This window comes from Orcinus orca, chromosome 19 (genome assembly GCF_937001465.1).
Source record: "Orcinus orca chromosome 19, mOrcOrc1.1, whole genome shotgun sequence".
In the NCBI taxonomy this organism is placed as follows: Eukaryota; Metazoa; Chordata; class Mammalia; order Artiodactyla; family Delphinidae; genus Orcinus; species Orcinus orca.
The window spans coordinates 46,463,793-46,487,047 of NC_064577.1; the positions used below are offsets into that span (position 1 = coordinate 46,463,793).

General features: G+C 43.3%; 1 protein-coding gene across 8 annotated transcripts in view; it reads right to left on the reverse strand.

Annotated features, from left to right (window-relative positions):
* The window catches only part of SPAG9 (sperm associated antigen 9), a 140,702-nt gene extending 129,004 nt beyond the window's left edge, over window positions 1–11,698 (reverse strand). For 3 of the 8 annotated variants that reach the window (XM_033410927.2, XM_033410926.2, XM_033410930.2), the window contains exon 1: window positions 11,207–11,698. In XM_033410927.2, the coding sequence (XP_033266818.1) occupies window positions 11,207–11,509 (303 nt within the window). In that variant the 5' untranslated portion in view covers window positions 11,510–11,698. The remainder of the gene's footprint in view (window positions 1–11,206) is intronic. The other 5 variants (XM_012537737.3, XM_033410925.2, XM_004282553.3 and 2 more) reach the window with 3 other exon arrangements.
* Between the last annotated feature and the right edge of the window lie 11,557 nt (window positions 11,699–23,255).

Below are 23,255 nucleotides of genomic sequence, written 5' to 3' on the forward strand. Positions count from 1 at the left end.
ACATCTGTGACTCTATTTCTGTTTTGTACATAAGTTCATTTATACCATTTTTTAGATTCCATATTTAAGCAATATCATATATTTGTCTTTCTCTGTCTGACTTACTTCACTTAGTATGATAATTTCTAGATCCATCCAGGTTGCTGCAAATGGCATTATTTCATTCTTTTTTTAGGCTAATATTCCACTAAATATATGTACCATATATTCTCTGCCCATCCCTTTGTTGATGTACATTTAGGTTGCTTCCATGTCTTGGCTATGGTAAACAGTGCTGCAATGAATGTGGGGGTGCATGTATCCTTTCAGATTATGGTTTTATCCAGATATATGCCCAGGAGTGGGATTGCTAGATCATATGGTAGTTTTATTTTTAGTTTTTTAAGGAACCTCCACACTGTTCTCCATTGTGGTTGTACCAATTTATATTCCCACCAACAGTGTAGGAGGGTACCCTTTTCTCCACACCCTCTCCAGCATTTATTGTTTGTAGATTTTTGATGAAGGCCATTCTGACTGCTGTGAGGTGCTACCTCACTGTAGTTTTGATTTGCACTTCTCTGATAATTAGTGATGTTGACTATCTTTTCATGTGTTCTTTGGCCATCTGTACGTATTCTTTGGAGAACTGTCTATTTAGAGCTGCATTTTTTGACTGTGTCGTAGCAACCCTTGTTGGTCACTTTGTTTTCAAGTATTTTCTCCCATTCTGTGGGTTGCCTTTTCGTTTTGTTTATGGTTTCTTTTGCTGCGCAGAAGCTTTTAAGTTTAATTAGGTCCCAGTTGTTTATTTTTGTTTTTATTTTCATTACTCAAGGAGGTGGATCAAAAAAGATATTGCTGCAATTTATGTCAAAGAGTGTTCTGCCTATGTTTTCCTCTAAGAGTTTTATACTGTCCAGCCTTACATTTAGGTCTTTGATCCATTTCAAGTTTACTTTTGTGTATGGTGTTAGAGTGTTCTAATTTCATATTTTTATGTGTAGCTTTCTAGTTTTCCCAGCACCATTTATTGAAGAGACTGCCTTTTCTCCATTGTATATTCTTGCCTCCTTTGTCATAGATTAATTGACCATAGGTGCATGTGTTTATTTCTAGGCTTTCTATCCTGTTCCATTGATTTATTTTTCATTTTTGTGCCAGTACCATACTGTTTTGATTACTGTAGCTTTGTAGTACAGTCTGAAGTCAGGGACCCTGATTCCTCCAGCTCCACTTTTCTTTCTCAGAATTGCTTTGGCTATTCTGGGTCTTTTTTGTTTCCATATAAATTTTAGAATTTTTTGTTCTAGTTCTGTGAAAAATGCCATTGGTAATTTGATAGGGATTGCATTGAATCTGCAGATTGCCTTGGGAAATATAGTCCTTTTGACAATACTGATTCTTCCAACCCAAGAACACGGTATATCCTTCTATCTGTTTGTGTCATCTCTGATTTCTTTCATCAGTGCCTTATAGTTTTCAGAGTAGAGGTCTTTTGTCTCCTTAGGTAGGGTTATTCCTAGGTATTATATTCTTTTTTTTTTTTTTTTTTTACTTGATATAGGCAGTTTTATTTTAGATTACATGGGCTTCTATTAGAAGTGTAAACCAACTGAGTTATCACCATACTACCCCTTAAGCAAACCCTGGGATTTACTGTCCTGATGTCTAGTCTGATGTTACTACACCCTACCCTGCAAGGCAGTGGAGGGGGCGGTGGGATGTCTCCACAGGTCTGGTAGGCAAGAGCCTCCCTGCCCAAAACCTGGCCCTTGGGTCTGTGGTTTTGAAGGGACGATCCTATCAGCACACTTAACAAGAGGGATGAATCAAAATACTGCTACTTTAGAAATTCAGACGTGTGATTAAGAGAATGGACATTTAGGCTTTAATGACTAAAGCAGCTACTTGAGAAACCATAGCTTCCCGATGCCTGGACCCATTTTTATCCATACTTTATTTTTCCCTATTCCCATCACATCTGTAGTTACCAAAACCTGTCATTCTTTTTGATGTGATGGTAAATAGGATTGTTTCCCAATCTTAGCGGGAATGATTTCAGCTTTTCACAGTGCAGAATGATGTTAGCTGTGGGTTTGTCATATACAGCCTTTATTATGTTGAAGTAAGTTCCCTCTATTCCCACTTTCTGGAGAGCTTTTATCATGGGTGTTGGGTTTTATCAAAAGCTTTTTCTGCATCAATTAAGATGATTATATGGTTTTTATTCTTCACTTTGTTAATCTGGTATATCACACTGATTGATTTGTGGATATTGAACAATCCTTGCATCCCTGTCATCAATCTCACTTGATCATGGTGGATGATCCTTTTAATGTATTGTTGAATTCGGTTTGCTAGTATTTTGTTGAGGATTTCTGCATCTATGTTCATCAGTGATATTGGCCTGTATTTTGTGTGTGTGTGTGATATCTTCTATGGTTTTGGTATCAGGCTAATGGTGGCCTCATAGAATGAGCTTGGGAGTATTCCTTCCTCTGCAATTTTCTGGAAGAGTTTCAGAAGGGTAGGTGTTAACTCTTCCCTAAATGATTGCTAGAATTCCCCTGTGAAGCCATCTGGTCCTGGACTTTTGTTTGTTGGAAGTCTTTTAACCACTGTTTTCAATTTCAGTACTTATGCATGGTCTGTTGACATTTTCTATTTCTTCCAAGTTCAGTCTTGGAAGGTTGTGCTTTTCTAAGAATTTGTCCATTTCTTCTAGGTTGTCCATTTTATTGGCATGATAGTTGCTTTTTGTAGTCTCTTATGATGCCTTGTATTTCCTTTGTGTCAGTTTTAACTGCTCCTTTTTCATTTCTAATTTTATTGATTTGAGTCCTGCCCCCTTTTTTTCTTGATGAGTCTGACTAAAGGTTTACCAATTTTGTTTATCTTCTCAAAGAACCAGCTTTTAATTTCATTGACCTTTGCTATTGTTTTCTTTGTCTCTATTTCATTTATTTCTGTTCTAATCTTTACAATTTATTTCCTTCTACTAACTCCAGGTTCTGTTTGTTCCTCTTTCTCTAGTTGCTTTAGGTGTAAGGTTAGGTTGTTGATTTGAGATTTTTCTTGTTTCCTCAGATAAGATTGTACTGCTATAAACTTCCCTCTTAGAACAGCTTTTGCTGCATCCCAGAGGTTTTGGACCATCCTGTTTTCATTATCATTTGTCTGTAGGTATTTTTTTCTTATTTCCTCTTTGATTTCTTCAGTGATCCACTGGTTGCTTAGTAACATATTGCTTAGCCTCCATGTGTTTGTGTTTTTAACAGTTTTTTTCCTGTAATTGATTTTTTTTTCTTCTTTTCTTTTGGCCATGTCGTGCGGCATGTGGGATCTTAGTTTCCCCGACCAGGGATGGAACCCGCGCCCCCTGCATTGGAAATGCAGACTCTTAACCACTGGACCACCAGGGAAGTCTCTCCTGTAACTGATTTCTAATCTCATAGCGTGTGGTCAGAAAAGATGCTTGATATAATTTCAATTTTCTTAAATTTACCGAGGCTTGATTTGTGGCCCAAGATGTGATCTATCCTGGAGAACATTCTGTATGCACTTGAGGAGAAAGTGTATTCGGCTGCTAAGTCCATCTGGTCTAATGTTTCATTTAAGGCCTGTGTTTCCTTATTATTTTCTGTCTGGATGATCTGTCCATTGATGAGACTGAGGTATTAAAGTCCCCCGCTATTATTGTGTTTCTGTCGATTTCTCCTTTTATTGCTGTTAGCATTTGACTTATGTACTGAGGTGCTCCTATGTTGGGTGCATATATATTTACAATTGTTATATCTTCTTCTTGGATTGATCCTTTGATTATTATGAAGTATCCTTCTATGTCTCTTGTAACATTCTTTATTTTGAAGTCTATTTTGTCTGATATGAGTATTGCTACTCCAGCTTTCTTTTGATTTCCATTTGCATGGAATATCTTTTTCCATTCCTCACTTTCAGTCTGTATGCAGACACCAGAATTCTTAAGTGAATTCCACAGACTTGTATTGAAGCTAATAACAAAATATCACTGGCCAAAACTTCAAAATATATAGAATTTACACACATATATTTCTTTTTTTTTTTATATATATAAATTTATTTATTTATTTATTTTTGGCTGCATTGGGTCTTCGTTGCCGTGTGCAGGCTTTCTCTAGTTGCGGCGAGCAGGGGCTATTCTTCGTTGCAATGCATGGGCTTCTCATTGTGGTGGCTTCTCTCGTTGCAGAGTGCCGGCTCTAGGCGTGCAGGCTTCAGTAGTTGTGGCACGCGGGCTCAGTAGTTGTGGCTCGTGGGCTCTAGAGCACACGCTAAGCAGTTGTGGTACACAGGCTTTGTTTTTCCACGGCATGTGAGATCTCCCTGGACCAGGGATCGAACCCGTGTCCCCTGCACTGACAGGCGGATTCTTAACCACTGCGCCACCAGGGAAGCCCTACACACATATATTTCTAAATGTCAGCTTTTTTTTTTTTTTTTTTTTTTTGCAGTACGCAGGCCTCTCACTGTTGTGGCCTCTGCCGTTGCGGAGCACAGGCTCCGGACACGCAGGCTCAGCAGCCATGGCTCATGGGCCCAGCCGCTCCGCGGCATGTGGTATCTTCCCAGACCAGGGCATGAACCTGTGTCCCCTGCATCGGCAGGCAGACTCTCAACCACTGCCCCACCAGGGAAGCCCTAAATGTCAGCTTTTTGAATAAACACATTGCATACATTTTTAAACTGGGTCTATGCTGATATTTCTTATCTCAACCTAGTAATTTACTTAGGTAACATCTATATTCATTATGAGTGCTGAGCAGGACAAAAAAAAAAAAGGTGTTTTTAAAATAACTCAACCATTGGTCAAGGGAACAAAAGAACAGGTATTTGGCTACAGTCTAATACTAGCTCTCCTGGGAACCAAAAGGTTCCAAGTGATTTAAGTAAGCAATGTGTAGTTAAAGGTAAGCTAAGGAGTCCAAGAAACTTACGCACCAAACATAGGCACCGAATTGGGTCAGTGACCTATGTCTTATACCACAGTAATCTAGTGAGTAGTTCTTACTCTACTAATCCATCTTGGTACCTTACCCATTTTCATAGTCTCTTTTGTGATTTTAAATAAATATGAATGTCACCATCCCAAGGACACATAATGTATCTCAGTTAGATACTTAAATTCAGAAATCTCTAAAGGTAAAGGGTAAGATCTGTCTTAATAGCGAAACAATGGTTAACTGATTACCACTTCACAAGGTAACACACAACCCCTCCCACCAATGTACACACATTCCCCTAGAGAACAAATACACTGTTCATTTCAGAAAGTGCCTGGAAGTAGGGATTGACTAGACGCAAGGACATATCTACTCTGACTAGGGGCAGTGTGAAGCTTATTTCAAATAGTTCTGCAAGAAAAAACAATGGTATTTTTTAAAATATGAAAATATGTATTTTAAGTGTGTTTTAAAATGTACTCATTTTATATACAAAATAATTTGGGCATACAGAGATCAATGAAGCACTAAGGTGTATTTTGAGCATTCTACAACTTAGAAATTAAGAGGTAACATAACATTCTGAAAAGCTGCTGACCCTTGCTCTAACTGAACCAAGAGAGAAATGAAGTCAGTACCTCAGTCAACCTTTGGACCAAAAATCTTTAATTCCCTGAAGATACCACAAGATACTGGTTTCAAGGAAAATAATATGGTGGCAAATATATAAAGTGAAATTTTCACAGAAGAAAAAATCAAGTTAGCCTATTTAAAACAAATGCAGGGACTTCCCTGGGGTCCAGTGGGTAAGACTCCACGCTCCCAATGAAGGGGGTCACGGTTCGATTCCTGATCAGGAAACTAGACCCCACACGCATGCTGCAACTATGAGCCTGCATGCCGCAACTAAAAAAAGATCCTGCATGCTGCAACTAAAGATCCCACAGGCCGCAATGAATATCGATGTGCCGCAACAAAGACCCTGCACGGCCTAAATAAATGTTTAAAAAAAAAAACACACTGAACAGGTGCCACAGAGAGACTTCACGTTTTAAAAGTGTTTGAAAACTTTATGTCAAATGTTAACAACTAATGGACCTACTAACAGATCATCTGTGCATATAAACAAACTACTTTTCCCCTACTGCTCCACTTAGTTTCCTGAACAGGAATGGAACCCATGACCCCTGCAGTGGAAGCTCAGACTTGTAACCACTGGACCACCAGGGAATCCCCATAATCTACTTAATAGCGAATTAAATTTCTTTTGACACTAGAGTAATAGAATTAAGGCTAAAAATCTGAATAAACATCATAATTACCAATTTAAATAACTGTGCTAAAGACACAAAATAAACTTAATGTTGAAGCAAATAGGGAATTTCCACTTTTAGCATCCTAAGTCCTCAATAGCCACCATCAACAAATATAAGCTGAAGTATTCAAAAGTACTCTTCACTCCTGTCTTGATAAAAATAAATCATAAAACTAAATTGAGAAGATTTCAAATATTCCTTTTTAAGTGTTTATTAAAGAAGTGAACTTTCACTGTAAATTATTTTGCAAACAAATCAAAATTAATTTCCTTAACTTTTGATTAAAATATTTTTATGAATCAGTGAGAACTATAACATCAATTTTAAAAAATCAATACCAATGCCTGCTTTCCTGCCCACAAATCTTATCACTCACTCCCATGTTCACAGACTTCCAAAGAAAACAACCTGATTAAAGTCTTAATATAAAACATCCATTTTGTTACATCTTTAAGTGGTGATTCATTGGGGAAAAGTTAATTAGAATATTCTCAGTAATATCTCTCATCTCTGCACTTAATCACCCCAGTCTTTTTCAGACAAAAAGCCACAGAAAAGCAGTCATAAAATCACATAATCACAACATCTTCTTCCCAGCAAAGATATTCTCTCTTCATATATGCTTCTACCACTCACAGAGGATGAAGAGGGTACATCTTCATTTTTATGTGCAATCTCCCTCTACCCAATCATGCTAAATAAACTCTCACTTTGAAACTAAATTCCCTATGTATAACTGAATCACTTTGCTGTACATCTGAAACTAACACGACCTTGTAAATTCTTTTTTTTCAATTACTCAAAACAAATCATGTCTATTTTAAAAGAATTAGAACTTACACAAACAAAAACATAAAGGGGCTTCCCTGGTGGCGCAGTGGTTGGGAGTCCGCCTGCCGATGCAGGGGACACGGGTTCATGCCCCGGTCCAGGAAGATCCCACATGCCGCGGAGCGGCTGGGCCCATGAGCCATGGCCACTGAGCCTGCGCGTCCGGAGCCTGTGCTCCACAACGGGAGAGGCCACAACAGTGAGAGGCCCGCATACCGCAAAAAACAAACAAACAAAAATAAAAAACACTAATATATTCTTCCCCAAGAATAACATCTTTCTCCAGATTTTTTTTTTTGTCTGCACCACTCAGCTTGTGGGATTAGTTCCCCAACCAGGTGTTGAACCCGGGCTCCAGCAGTGAAAGCACTGAGTCCTAACCACTGGACTGCCAAGGAATTCCCTCTCCAGATTTTTTTTAAATTACTGATTTACAGGTAAATTGTTCATAGATTCACAAGGCTTACTCTGGCTAGAGTAGACAGGAAAAGTCTAGCAGAAGAAGTGAAATTTAAGCTGAGCCAAAAGTGAGGAGCTAGCCAGGGTGAAGCTCTGAGGGAAAAGCACTCTAGGCCAAGGAAACAGCATGGGCAAAGGCATCAGACAGGACTTGGTTAAAGAATGGAAAAAATATACATGACTGGAGCAGGGAGCCCAAAGGGGAGAATGGTGAGAGCTATAAAATGAGAGATTTCTTGATTAGCATTTGAAGCTGGTTACAAATCTATCTAAAATCAGCCCTCCTTCAGATTGTTTTTATAGACTCAAAACCATCAGGCTAACTCCACACAACAAATTCAAATAAGCAATTAAAAAGACAGAAGGGGGCTTCCCTGGTGGCGCAGTGGTTGAGAGTCCACCTGCCGATGCAGGGGACACAGGTTCATGCCCTGGTCCGGGAAGATCCCACATGCCGCGGAGCGGCTGGGCCCGTGAGCCCTGGGCGTCGGGAGCACTCCGCAACGGGAGAGGCCACAACAGTGAGAGGCCCATACAATCAAAAAAAAAAAAAAAGACAGAAGGTATTCAAATTAAGTAGTACCATTATAATAAAGATTAACTTCCTGATTCCTTGTTGAGAATTCCTGCAAGCAAGAGATTAAAGCACTTCACACCTCCTAAAACGTCCTCATTATTTACACATTCTCCTAAATTTCCACAAAGGTGCTCAGAATTTACTTAACTCTCTCAGGTGATGGTCAATTTCCATACTTTCAAATATTCTTGCTGTAAATACCCTGAGGCATTTTTGCTGTAATACCAGACTTTATGGAAATAGTCTTTGTATTAAAGGCCACAAACACTCAAAGAAAATTAAACAAAGAATCATTTCTGCATATTGGCCTAAGAGAGACTGAATTTCTGAGTACTTGGGTAAAACTTGATTTATGATCTTACATGAAAACTGATAACAAGATGGTTTCACATTTGTGGTCTGGAAGTTGGCTCATTTAGCATTACATCAATGTTCTGTATTCTCAGATCATGGCCCTTTGCCCAAAGGTTTCATTATAGAAAATTTATAGACATATTTGAAAAAGCACAAATTACAAAGAAAGTCATTGGATAATCTATTTTTTACAAGTCATTTACTTAAGAAATTAATATACAATCCAGAGTCTAGCAGCTTAGTTTTATTTTCTGATTCTGCAACCTGTGGCAGATGGTTTTCTGGGCATGTGCGACCCTGGCATTTTGCCTACGTTTACATGGACTGACAGGAGTTTAAGGCTGAAAGGAGTAGTTTCTTTTATCTGCAGTAACAGGTCATGCTGGGCCTGTTCCTCACCTGTGTGTATATTCGGTTAATTCCACAGTCTTTCCATTTACATCCACACAATGGCAAGGACCTGTCTGAGCATGAAGACACGGCAAGTCATCTCAGGAGTAGTAGTACATAACCTCCGTTCCATAAACAGTTCTGTAAACAGCTAACAAACCAGTGGAAATTTTGATTCCATCCTTAGATTTTCTTTTTCAACCCTTCCTTCCCTATATACTTGGAAATACTCTTGAAATAAAGTCAGTTTTGTTTGGCAAATTCAATAGCGTTCCTTTGAGACAAATGGATCACAAAATCAGAACTAAAAATCATCATACAGTCAAGCTTAAGGAAAAAAAAAAAAAACAGGGACTTCCCTGGTGGCACAGTGGTTAAGAATCCACCTGCCAATGCAGGGGACACGGGTCTGATCCCTGGTCCAGGAAGATCCCACATGCCATGGAACAAATAAGCTCGTGTGCCACAACTACTAAGCCTGTGCTCTAGAGCCCGCAAGCCACAACTACTGAGCCCGTGCACCACAACTACTGAAGCCTGCACACCTAGAGCCCTGCTCTGCAGCGAGAAGCCACCGCAATGATAAGCCCGCGCACCGCAACAAAGACTAGCCCCCACTCGCTGCAACTAGAGAAAGGCCGCCGCGCACGCAGCAACAAAGACCCAACGCAGCCCTAAATAAATAAATAAATAAATTTATTTTTAAAAAGAAAGAAAAAAAGAACTATTTGACCTGGTACAAAGGTATAAGTGACAAAAAGTTTAAATGGTGGTACTACTTAGTCTTAGGAAATGAGCGTCACATCCTTAAAACTTTTCAAGTATTGGGGCTTCCCTGGTGGCGTGGTGGTTAAGAATCCGCCTGCCAATTCAGGGGACACGGGTTCGAGTCCTGGTCGGGGAAGATCCCACATGCCGCAGAGCAACCAAGCCTGTGTGCCACAACTAGTGAGCCTGCGCACCACAACTAGTGAGCCTGTACTCTAGAGCCCGCGAGCCACAACTGCTGAGCCTGCGTACCACTACTACTGAAGCCCGCGCACCTAGAGCCTGTGCCCCGCAACAAAAGAAGCCACCGCAATAAGAGCCCCGCGCACCACAACAAAGAGTAGCCCCCACTCACCACAACTAGGGAAAGCCCTTGTGAAGCAACGAACACCCAGCACAGCCAAAAACAAATAAATTTATTTATTTTAAAAAAGAAAAAAACTTTTCAAGTATTTTTGAAATACACATGTCGTTCCTTCAATAATTAGTTATTTAGCTTCCTTCAATCACCATATATTTAACCAGGTTTGCTAGATGCTCAAGAAACAAAGATGAATAGGACACTTCACCTGTATTAGATAAGTTCCACAGAAATAATGCCTACACATCCTGAAAGCTAAAATCCTCTACTGTCTCAAGAAGTCAAAGACCTATCACTTGCACTCCAGAGCTGCAAAAGGTTCACTCAAGGTTAGGGCACCGAGGTCACACTGCTGAGGCACTAAAGTTAAAAGCTGGCCAAGAGCACCTGTAAACCGTAGTCTTTGAAAAGGCTTGCCAACTGTCACCCACACCTCCTCAACCTGCCCCTCACCCCGTTCCCGTCCTCTTTATAAATAAACAAAGGGTTTTTAAAGGGAACTGTCCAAGGTTACCACCTGACAAGGAAGAAAGCTTTGATGTGGGATACCAATAAAATAAAATTGCATACTCTCCGTATTTACAGAGTATTGTTATACAACACCTAACTGTTGACAAAGTGTCAACCAAGGCACTTAAAACATAAAATAAAACCTCTTTCTCAAGAGGGTTAAAACGTCAACAAGAAACTGGCCGAAAGAGGGAGATCTCTAACTTCCCACAGCAGCAACCCCCAGGAAAGGTGCTGGAACCAGCGGAAGTTACATATCCAGGGCAGTAGTGTTTAAATGCGCCCGCCCCCCCCCCCCGCCCATGGTAAAAGTTTGAACCGCCATCTGACTATCCCACGGTGGTCGGAAACTTCCCTAAACTACAAGAGGCAAGCAGACACCCTAAAATCTCCCTCTCAGCCAATCCCAGGTGCCCTCAGGCCAGGCTGTGGCTTCCTCCCCGGGCCTTGCTTCCCCCATCACACACTCTTCTCCTGGACACTCACTAGCCTGCCTGGGCGTCCAACGCCAGCCGGGGGTCCCGGGACCTCGCGGCCGCCGGGCTCGGTCCGGCTGGCCTCGGCCTCAGGCCTGCCTCCTGGAGGCCGGCGCGCCTCCCATCCTGAGACGGACCACGACCCCCGCCCCCCGGCCCGCCCTCGGGCCCGGCCCTCGCACTCCCAGCCGGCCGGCCCTCACCTCCTCGGCGTGCTTGCGCAGCGCCTTCTCTCGCTCGTACTGGGTGATGAGCTGCTCGTTGTCGTCCCGCAGCAGCTCCAGCTCCACCTGGTGCTCCTGGTCCTGCGCGAACACCGAGTCCAGGTTCTCCAGCACGGCCACCACCAGTGGCATCAGCTCCTTGACCACCTCCTCGTCGTAGCGCCCGATGAGCCGCTCGAACTCGCGGTAGATGGAGCCGGCCAGGCCGGACACCCGCTCCGACATCACGGCCCCGGAGCCGCCGGGCTCCTCCTGGTACACCACACCGTCCTCCAGCTCCATGGTGGCGGGCGGCCGGCCCGGGGCGTCGCCGGCTGAGGGGACGACAAGGGCCCGCACGGGACGGGCCGCTGGGGCTAGGGCTGCGGCTGGGCCCTGCTGGGTGGGGGCCCGGGACGGAGGAGGGGAGGGGTGAAGCGAGCGCACTCAGCCCTACCGCCGCTGCACCAACTGCCGGGACGGCTAAGCCGCGCGCGCCACACGTCACCCGCGGGGCGGGATCCGAGACGCGTCGGCCCGTAGGGCGGGGCCCCGCGGGAGGCCAGGCGCGGCCGGGGGCGGGACTAATGCGTCACCTTTCGCCGGCGGAGGCGGCGTGGCGTCAACACTCGGCGCCGCGAGGTCGTTGCGTAAGCCAATAGGAAAGACTGCGAGAGGAGGGTGGTGAGAAGTGCCCGCCCAGGGCGCGATTTGTAGGGCGAATCCCAGTGGAAAGGGAGGGGTTCTGGAAGAGTGACTAGCAGCCCAGAATAGCCAAAATTTTATTACTTTTTACAGCTCACAAAGGGCTTTCACATTTGTTCCTCACCGCAAGGATGTTTGGTGCGGTAGACGTTTGGCCTTCGTTTCACAGACAAGGAAACTAGGCCCGGAGAAGTTATGGTTCACTCAAGGTCACGCAGCGAGAACGGGAAGGAGGCTGATCAGAGACTCAAACCAATCTGATTGAGAATTCCGTACTCAGAGAAGCGGAAAACAGATGGGAAGGGAAAGCAACCTTAACTGGGACAAGGTTTGCCTCAGTGATAAGGTGGTCTTGAATAGGATAGAATTATTTTGGGGTTAAAAACAGTATGGATAGCCTTAAACAGAGGCCGTGCAAAGCATTCCGTAGAAGGGCAAAACGAACGCCACATCTTGTGCTTTGGCAAACACGGGGTTTTCTGCTTCCTCTGGCCAACTTGGGAGAGTGGCATTTCCTGGCTCCAGCAACCCTCCTTTCCTCTAATCTTGAAGCAGGGCAGGCTGATGGGTTGGGGAGCAGAGGAGGAAAGAGGTGGAGTCACTGGGGTGAGTAAGTCCGATAGTACGTGAGGTCTCAGCCGCCTGGGAGAGAATCACGTGTGGAGAATGACAACACCCAAACCTCAGGCGGGCTGAGTCAAGGATCGCTTCCTGGTGTTCTCTTCTAGCTGATACCGAGGGGGGCCCTCTGGGGCTCCTGGGCACAAAAGCCTTTCTGTGTCCCCCATTTCTTTGATTACAGGAAACAGGCTTCATTTAGCCTCCAGGATCTTCCCTGAGTTCCAATGGGTAGTTTCAAGCAGCTGTTAGGGAAAGGAAGGGGATTCATCAATACAAGGGAGAAACAGTCAAGAGAAACAGGAGTGGGGCCTCGGGGCAAGGTCCTGGTTACCCATCAAGGGATACACACAACAGTATCTTTGAGCTGTTTTGCAGATACTAAAACCTCCTCCAGGTGGGAGAAGTTAACGATGGTATGTTGCCCAAAAGCATTTAGACCCCAAACCAGTTGGAACCTGAAGGTTGATGATGCTGATTCCTACTTACCTCACCACCAACCCAACAGGAAGAATGTCCACAAGCTGATCACGCCCTCTCTGAAACATTACTATAAAACTTCTCGCTATCGTCTCCAAGTTAGGACACAGTTTTTCCAGGCAGGAGCCCGTTGTGTCCCCCTTTGCCTGGCAAAGTAATAAAACTATCCTTTTCTACTTCACCCAAAACTCTTGTCTCCGAGATTTGATTCAGCACCGATGCATAGAGAAGCTGTGCTTTTGGCATCATAGCCTCTGCAAATGGGGCAGAAGACCCTCCCCAAAGCCCCTTATCTCCGCAGTAGGTGACTCAGGAGTACTGTGGCCTCAACTTCTCTAAGAATAGGGCCGGGGAAGGCAAGATTTGGATAAAGAAGGGTTCACTGGGGGAATCAGCTACCTCCCAGGACCATAAATACCATGGAGACCCACAAAAGCATTATGGAGGTTGGGCAAGGGCCAAGGTATAAAAAGACAAAAATGAAAATACCAAGCCTTATGAGTGAATTTGTGGCCTGCACTGTCCCCGTTTCTCACCCTCACCCTGCAGTCACCTTTATATTGTTTGTGTATATGTCTGGATCTTAGTTTCGCCTATTAGCTGGTTAGGTATGTGCCCCAAATGCCCCTTCTTTTCTAAATCTCACATTTGAAAACCAGAGGAGTCTTACTCTGAATCTTTCTTTTGTTTTCTCTTCTTTTTTCTCTTCCTGAGGGCGCTTACTTGGGCAATCTACCTATGTGTATGCCTTTATTTTCCTAGGAGTCTAGAGGAGCAGGAAGACTTAGGCCAAGGCTTTACTTTGTCTTTCCACAGTATTCTCATACACATCAGAAAATTTAGAGAAAAAATGTCTGTTGATTTTCAGGTCTGAGATTATAATAAAGTCTTCATAGTAAGTATGCTTCTTTAGGTATAAATTCAAGATAGAAATATATGAGATACATATTTATCTTGATTTTAAGCTTCTGCTAGCTCAGTGATCACATTTGTTTAAAATAAAATTCTGCCAAATATCCATCAACTCTTCAATAAAATATGGTGTATGCATATAAAGGCCTATTTATTATTCAGCAATAAAAAGAAATGTAGTACATACTACAACATGGATGAACCTGGAAAATATACTGAGTAAAAGAAGCCAGTCGCAAAGGACCACATATGAAAGATCAGTCATTGCCTAGGGTTGGCTGGAGGAACAAGGGAAAATAAGAGTGAATGCTAATGGGCATGGGTTTCTTTTGGGGCTAATGAAAAGGTTCTAAACTTGATTATGGTGATAGATAAACAACTCTGAATATACTAAAAGTTATCGAAGTGTACACTTTAAATAGTTGAATTATATGCTATGGGAATTGTATCTCAATGAAGCTGTTAGAAACTAAATTTATGGCTATAATGACTTTTAGTAAATCCAATAGAACCACATAACTCAGTGTGATAGAGTGTAAAGAAAACAGTTTTTAAATTGGGAACCTTATACCCTTAGTATGGACTTGTCATTTTGAAGAACTTAGGCCAGAAACAAAAAAAGCTAATGGTTACTGAATACCTACTGGGTACCAATCACTGTGATAAGGACTGTGAGCCTCAACTTCTTCATCTGTATGAGGAAGAGGTGTGTTACAGAATCTGTAAAGACTTCTTGCAATTCTTAAATCCTATGATTCTGGTTTGTAGGTGGGAGTGAAAGACGGGAGAGAGGGCCTTGAGACTGAGTCCCTTTAGTCAACTCCTAACATTGTAGGCAGTAATACTACCTCCTATACTCAACCACCTGGATAAATTTCCAGCACCCACCTCTAACCCCACGGGCTGAGATTATTGTTAAAGACTAAGAGTCATTCAGGAAAACAGGTTATGTTGTAGATTTAGAGTAAATGTTTACGGGACTTCCCTGGCGGTCTATTGGTTAAAACTCTGCGCTTTCACTGCAGGGGGCATGGATTCAAACCCTGGTCAGGGAACTAAGATCCCATATGTGCTGTGCGGCGCTGACAAAAAAAAAAATAGAGTACATGTTTACTTTTGGTTCCTACAAGGAAGGAAATTCCATTTTAAGAGATTCTTTGGCCTTTGCACAAATAGTGAGGATGCTAATGGGAGCAGCAGAGGGGAGGAGCTGACGAGGGAAGGAAGGGAGGAGCTTCTTCCTAAGCTCAATTACTATAATCACTGGAAGAGCGAAATTGCTGGTCTTGTTGTTTGTCTAGACTTCTGGAACTTTTACAGTTGTTTCTATGTAACTCAATTTCTCTGCTTTCACAAACTACATTTTCCCACATGGGGAGAGTGGGTCGCTGGAAGAGGAAGAGAAAACAGGGCTACTAGTGCACGAAACCCTCCATCTATGGCAGTGTGAAATAAGTGATTTATTACCCCTTACAAATTAGAACATGCTCGGTGAGGCAGTCCAGCTAGGGAACTCAGGGCGCTTGAAAAGTGCCAGAGGACTTTTCTGAGCCCTCAGTTTTTCCTTTGAAAGTCTTTTAAGGTGTCAGGATAAGATGGCTAAATCTGTCCAGGTTGAAGTTGCAAGAAGGCCTATTCCCTTGTAGCACCCTCCCCCACCCTCCAACCCCCCATCCAGAACATCGGACTACCAGAAATGCCTCTAAAATGAGGAGGCTGAACATTTGGCTGAAGCAAGAATCTCATTATAGAGTCTGTTTTAGATGGGGCCAAGGTCTGTTGGTCATATTTGTGTTCAGGTCTATGTTCTCGCCACCCCTTTCTGACCTGGGTTGGTGGAAGAAGTGGAAAAGAAGGCCCATCACCCACCTCTCAGTATACTTTTTTAAAAATATATTTATTTATTTATTATTTATTTATTTTGGCCACACCGGGTCTTAGTTGCGGCTCATGGGCTCCTTAGTTACAGCATGTGGGATCTTTAGTTGCAGCATGTGAACTCTTAGTTGCAACATTCCTGTGGGATCTAGTTCTCTGACCAGGGATCAAACCTGGACCCCCTGCATTGGTAGAGTGGAGTCTTAGCCACTGGACCACCAGGGAAGTCCCTCGGTATACTTTTTATAGCTGAAGTTCACTCTGGGAATAAAAGACATATTTTCAAAACAGTGGGTTAGTTGGATTTTTTTCCCCCAATTATAGACAAAATGTATACTCACTATAGAAAATTGGCTAAATACAGAAAAGCACAAAGAAATTTAAAACCACCCAGAAAATCCCATTTCCAAGATATCACATGGTTAATATTCAACAATCTGTAAGGTGATCCAGGAAATCATTGTCCTTGTGGGAGAAGAGTCGAGTGCAAGGGGACCCTCTTTGTCTGGAGCAAGTAAGCATCCAGTGAGACTCACCAGCAAGAAACCTGAATTTTGTTCACCCACCCCATCACCCCTCACTTGAGTCTCCTAGGTAAACAGATGAGAAAGGTATACATTAGATTTTTAGGAAACATCAGACAAACCCAGAGCCCATTTCCAAAAGAGTCTTTAAACAGATTTCACTGGGGATGACACTATCAATCCATTCTAGTTTAGAAATTAATTTTGACATACTTTTTAACAGTCATGCTGGGAAAGGAATGGAGATGAGAAGAAACTGTCTGATTTTTCTGAATACCGATTCGTTTGTGTATATGATTTGAGGGGAAGGTCTTAATTACCCAAAACATTGCTCCTGAAATCCACCATCTTTAAGAACTCAGCGCAATTCAGCCAGCACTTGTTGCCTATTAGATGCTGGTCCTGTGTGAGGCCCAAGTTGAAGGTGGTAGGCCAAGGTCAAGATGAGTCAGGCACAATATTTTCCCCCAAGACAAGCAGTCTAGTGAAGGAGGCAGGTTTGGAAGCGTAAGTCCAGCACAAGTGCAACAATCTAAGTATGTATGAAGTGCAGTGATAAAGAAGAAAGAGTAGTTAACTGTTTGGAGGTTATTTAGGTGACGTTCTCCTGGAAGATTTTGCCAAGGGGAAGGTAATCTCAGCAGAGGATTGGCTTGGGAGTTAACTCACAGATTCAGATAAGCAGAGAAAAATGATTTATTTGTTTTGTCTAAACCTAATCTGGCCTACTTTCTGAAACCTCACTCACAGAATCGACCGAGTTCAAAGGAAAGCTTGGTCTAAAGGGATTATGGAAACAGTAACTTTAGGTCACGTGCAGCCTCTCTTGGATAGGAATGATGAGTCTTTTCAGCTAACCTCTCCCCTTCCTGGTCCTCCCCTTTAGGGTATTTAGATTATAGGGAAGACGCATTTCTTCAGCCACTTGATCAAGGTAGATAAATGTGAATGGGGTCTTTGGATCCATGAAGTGACCTTCACTCTTTTCTTCTGGTCTCTAAGCAATGTTCCTTGCTTGCCTAGTCTCTAGATATCCAGCTGGCCTTCAAAGTTGAAGTTTTGAGGGATTTCCCTGGTGGTCCAGTGGTTAAGAATCCATGCTTCCACTGCAGGGGACGCAGATTCTATCCCTGGTCGAGGAACTAAGATACCACATGCCATGAGGCGAAGCCAAAAAAAAAAAAAAAAAAAAAAAGATTGAAGTTTTGAACTACTGGAACTCAGGGTCCATTCTTTTGGCATCACTCCCCATCTAACTTGGCCTTCTTTGAGTCTGATGTTACCTGAGACATCCCTGAGGTCTGGCTATGATGTTAGCCTTCCCTGCAGCCCTCACCTCAGAGCTACCTGCTGCCTACCGCCCATCCCCACCCCAAGTTCCCAGGCCAGATTAAGAAAGCTAAACCTCTGGGACTTCCCTGGTGGTTCAGTGATGAAGAGCCTGCCTTGCAATGCAGACTACGCAGGTTCGATCCCTGATCAGGGAGCTACGATCCCACATGCCGTGGGGCAACTGAGCCCGCATGCCACAACTACTGAGTTCACATGCCTCAACAAGAGCCCCCCTCCTGCAAACTACAGACCCCACGCGCTCTGGAACCTGTGCACCACAACTACAGAACCCACGTGCCCTGGAGCCCATGCGCCACAGCTAGAGGGAAGCCCATGCACCACAACGAAGAGCCCGCACGCCGCAATGAAAGATCCTGCATGCCTCAACGAAGATCCCGGATGCTGCAACTAAGACCCGACGCAGCCAAAAATAAATTAAATAAATAAATAAATAAAACTTAAAAAAAAAAAGAAAGTTAAACCTCTGAGCTTCACACCACACAAGTCCACAACACAGCCAACTTGAGGTACTTGTTCCCTAGGTTGACATGGGGTGGTCTTCAAGGCAGCATCATTCTGAGCCCCAGATAAGAGGACGGTAGAGCCCTCAATGTTATTTTCGTTTATTCAACAATTCTCCTACTCTCTGGGACAAAGCCTGGACTTCCAAAACTGTGGATGCCTGTCTAATAGTTTTATTCTCTATTCCTGTTCTCCTTGCCCCCCTCTTACCAATCTTTCAGTCTGAAACGTGAGGCCTTTTCCATATATTCTTTCTCCATCTCAACTTCAACTCCAAGTGAAATCTTAATAGTGAACAGAGGTATTTTCTCTACATTTTGGGAGCCCTACAGGCTGGGCTACCGAAATGTTATAAAGTGGTGGTGGAAGGGCTTCCCTGGTGGCGCAGTGGTTGGGAGACCGCCTGACGATTCAGGGGACGCGGGTTCGTACCCCAGTCCGGGAGGATCCCGCATGCCGTGGAGCGGCTGGGCCCGTGAGCCATGGCCGCTGAACCTGTGCGTCCGGAGCCTGTGCTCCGCAACGGGAGAGGCCACAACAGTGAGAGGCCGGCGCAAAAAAAAAAAAAAAAAGTGGTGGCGGAGGTAGAGTGCTATGGGTAGGGGTCAAGAACTTTGTCTGGTTTGCCAGACTAATGTCTTGGTGCACGCACTTAAATTGGTCTTACTTACATCTTGCTCTTCGCATTCCACGTGTATCTGCCTAATCTCCCTCCCTGCCTCTCCATCCTTTATGTTAAGGCAATGGCAATGGTATGGGCGTGAAAAATATTTTAGAAATCCAGTGGACAGAACTTGGTAGATTTAGAGGATAATAGAAGGGGACCCACAGGTTTCTGGTCTGGGCAAATGGGTAAATGGTGGTATCACCAATCAAGAGAGTTAATTCAGGGGAATTCCCTGGCCGTCCAGTGGTCAGGACACAGAGCTTTCACTGCCAAGGGCCCAGGTTCAATCCCTGGTCAGGGAACTAACATCCCACAAGCCGCCTGGTGCAGCCAAACAAAGAGAGAGAGAGAGAGAGTTAATTCAAGAAGAAAAGTAATTTTTTTTTTCTTCCTCGAGAAAGCACAGGAAGGATTTATTAAATGATAGTACACTCTCAAGGGGAGAGCGGGCAGACTCAGGTGAGTAGCTGTCAGAAAAGTAGCTTTTTAAAATAAAATAATAAGTTCATTTTGGACATTTTTGGTTTGAGGTGCTTCTGAATGGATCACAAAGAAAGACGGTAGCTGGACAAACCATTCTAAGTCATTAATTTGTGAATGTACTTAAGTCTTGTTTGTGGATAATACTCCCAGGAAGAATTGTTTTATGAAATACATGATCCAATATTCACCCTTTATATTTTGTTTAGTCAATTGTTTTCCACCAAGTTGAAACCAGCAACCCTGAGGGAATGGGGAATTTTATTGAGTAAGGGAAAGAATCCTGAGATAATTTTAGAGTTTGTTATTGCTCCTTAGAAAGGCATATTTGGAAAAAGCAGTTAGATTAAGAAAGAACTTTAATGTTTTCCTCCTCCAACTTTCCTTCCATTTTAGAGCTAGGAGAAAAAGGCTGAAAAAGTGAGAAGTTTCGAGCAGAAAGCAGAATGAGGGCAAGGGCCACAGGAACGGAGGGTGGGGAATGGAGAGCCCAGAAGGTGAGAAATAATCCCCCAAAACTAAAGAGAAAGACCACCTTAAAACAAGGCAAACATGGGCTTCCCTGGTGGCGCAGTGGTTGAGAGTCCGCCTGCCGATGCAGGGGACACGGGTTCGTGCCTCGGTCCGGGAAGATCCCACGTGCCGCGGAGCGGCTGGGCCCGTGAGCCATGGCCGCTGAGCCTGCGTGTCCAGAGCCTGTGCTCCGCAACGGGAGAGGCCACAACAGTGAGTGGCCTGCGTACCGCAAAAAAAAAAAAAAAAAAGTAAAAAAAAAAAACAAGGCAAACTTACTTTACAATTTTGCCCAGGATGGGTCTTGTCCCCATAAGACTTTACTACCTGGAGAGGATGCTGGGGACCTATCCTCAGGTTGCCACATCACCAGGGGGTGGCTGACCAAAGAAACTATGTATATGTAATCACTTTGTAAACTGTAAAGTTCAGTTGCAAATATTGTTAACATCAACCTCTATTCCTCAGAAAAGTACAAAACCCAGCTCTAAGGAAAAGGCCAATCTACAAGCAGTGAACAGGATATGAACAAATGAAAACACAATAACATACTGTTGAATATGTTCTCTATTTAAGGTATACAGCTTATCTGAAATGAAACAGAAAATGAGGGACTGTTTGGGAACAAGGTGTGGTGTCTGGTTGGAAGGGAAATAACCCACAGTTCCTTTATGACCTTTGTCACTTTTTTCCTCCACATACTCATGTATGAAAATGACTCAGCCCTAACACCAGTGGCTTATTTTTAGTAGGGGCAACAGAGCCAGTTGAAAACCTAAGCATAGTAACTATTGCCAATTGACAGCTTTACACATCAGAAACAGGGAACAGATGCTCATTTGTTCATTTCAGTTTGATATGTGTGACTCAAGAGGCACCAGACAGTCTGCCTCTTTCTAGATATATATTTGTCCTTTCCTTCTGCCACAGTGCTAGAAACTCCCGGTGGGAAAGTCATTCCTTTGGACACAAGATTTCAGCATTTGGAGGTCCCCTAGAGTGGAGTGGAGTCCAGTTCTCTCATTTTAAAATTGAGGAATCATGGCATAGTTACATGTAAAATTATGGCTGTAAAAAAAAAATTATGGCTGTGTTGGAATTAGTATCTAGAGCTCTGGACTCTTAGCTCAGTGACTCATTCGACCTCCCTTTTGTCAAATTCCTAGGTCAAAAGCCAAATAATATCATATGTTTGACATAAGATCATAGGTCTAAAAGAAGAGGACATATCCTGGGCTGATGTCCTGTTCTGATGTAAAGTATATGTTGCATATAAGGGAATAACATTCTGTCGTTCACTATCAAATTAGCAGAAATCAAGACTCAGAGGGATGTTTTCTTTACTGCTTTGTAAAAAATATTAAAATTCAAAATCTTAACCAGGCATGAAGCAGTAAGCAACAGTGATTGAGAAGTACAGGAGGTCTGGAATTAGCTGCTGGGAGTTGAATTGTGCTTCTGCCACTTACTAGCTGTGACATCTTGGGCAAGTTACTCTTTGTACCTCAGTTTCCTCATCTGTAAAATGAGGTTGAGGGAACTTCCCTGGCGGTCCAATGGTTAAGACTTTGCCTTCCAATGCAGAAGCTGCGGGTTCAATCCCTGGTTCAGGGAGCTAAGATCCCACATGCCTCATGGCCAAAAAACCAAAACAGAAAACAGAAGCAATATTGTAACAAATTCAATAAAGACTTTAAAAATGGTCCACATCAAAAAAAAATCTTTAAAAAAAATAAATAAAAAATAAAATGAGGTTGAGAATAAGAGGACCCATCTCATAGGGTTATTGTGAGGATTTGATGAGACAGTAAACATAAAGCACCTAGAATAATGACCGACACATAAATGTTCAATAAATGTAAGCTAAGATTATTAATTGATATAGAATTATTAGCAATGAGCCAAGCCCACCTCCCTCTCCTATGGGGATCTCTTCTTACTACAAGTCACTGTTTCAAAAATCACACCTAGCATGTCTGAAGCAGTGTCTCCATTCTCAGAAGGATTCTGCATTTTCTTCTTAAGGTTGATGCAAGATGATATTATCCCTTGAAAACTACAAATGCCAGGTATACTCTGGGGAAAGTGGCCTGGTTGGAAATGGGACTTGAAGTGTTGACATGAGAAGAATGCTTGAACTGGACATGATTACCCTATTTAAGAGGGCCTCCAAGGAGATTATGGAGCCGTCTTGAAATAGCAGTTCATGTAGAGGGAGGACTAGAGGGCAGCTTATAATCAAAGCTACAAGGAGGTACATTTTTTTCTCAAGATAAGATCTTTATTTATTTATTTAAAAAATTTTAAAAATTTATTATTTTTGGCTGTGTTGGGTCTTCGTTGCTGCACGTGGGCTTTCTATAGTTGCAGCAAGCGGGGGCTACCCTTTGTTGCAGTGTGCGGGCTTCTCATTGCGGTGACTTCTCTTATGAAGCTATTATCAAAGGGATAATAGCAGTGGCTTCTAGAGCCCACGTGCCTGGAGCACGGGCTCTAGGCACTCAGGCTTCAGTAGTTGCGGTGCGTGGGCTCTAGAGCGCAGGCTCGGTAGTTGTGGCACACAGACTTAGTTCCTCTGCGGCATGTGGCATCTTCCCAGACCAGGGCTCTAACCTGTGTCCCCTGCATTAGCAGGTGGATTCTTAACCACTGCGCCACCAGGGAAGCCCAAGATCTTTATTTTAAACGCTTAATAAAGCTAAAATTAAATTTAAAAAGAATTTTTTTTAATGAGTGAGAGTTGTCTAAAACAGTTGGGGGGATCTTGGGAAATAGTGGAGTCCCCAGCACTGGAGTTGGTCAAGCCCAGTTTTGGCAGCAAATGGCAAGGATGCAGTCAAGGGAAACACAAGATGGGAGTTGGAATAGGTGAGTTTCAAGATCCTGTTCACTAGATTTGTGATCTTAAAATCATTGGGCAGGGCTTCCCTGGTGGCGCAGTGGTTGAGAGTCCGCCTGCCAATGCAGGCGACATGGGTTCGTGCCCCAGTCCGGGAAGATCCCACCTGCCGCGGAGCGGCTGGGCCTGTGAGCCATGGCCACTGAGCCTGCGCGTCTGGAGCCTGTGCTCCGCAACGGGAGAGGGCACAACAGTGAGAGGCCCGCGTACCGCAAAAAAAAAAAAAAAAAAAAAAAAAAATCATTGGGCTGGCAAAGTTTCTTTCGGAGCCAACCACTCCCCTTTTCTGCCGCTTTTTCTAATTCTCATCTTCTACCCCTGTTGGCCCTCCATTCCCCCAGACCCAGTGACTGCTTGCTGCCATGGGTTACCCAAAGTCTCTTACTGAGGTACACATGCCCACCAGCTTCCCTGTTGCTCCTTCTATACACCAGCTTTAGTGTACTAATCCCAACCAGTTGCTAAAGAAAAAAATAAGGCTAAGGCTCCTCAAGCTAATTCTTACTAAAATATAAATGA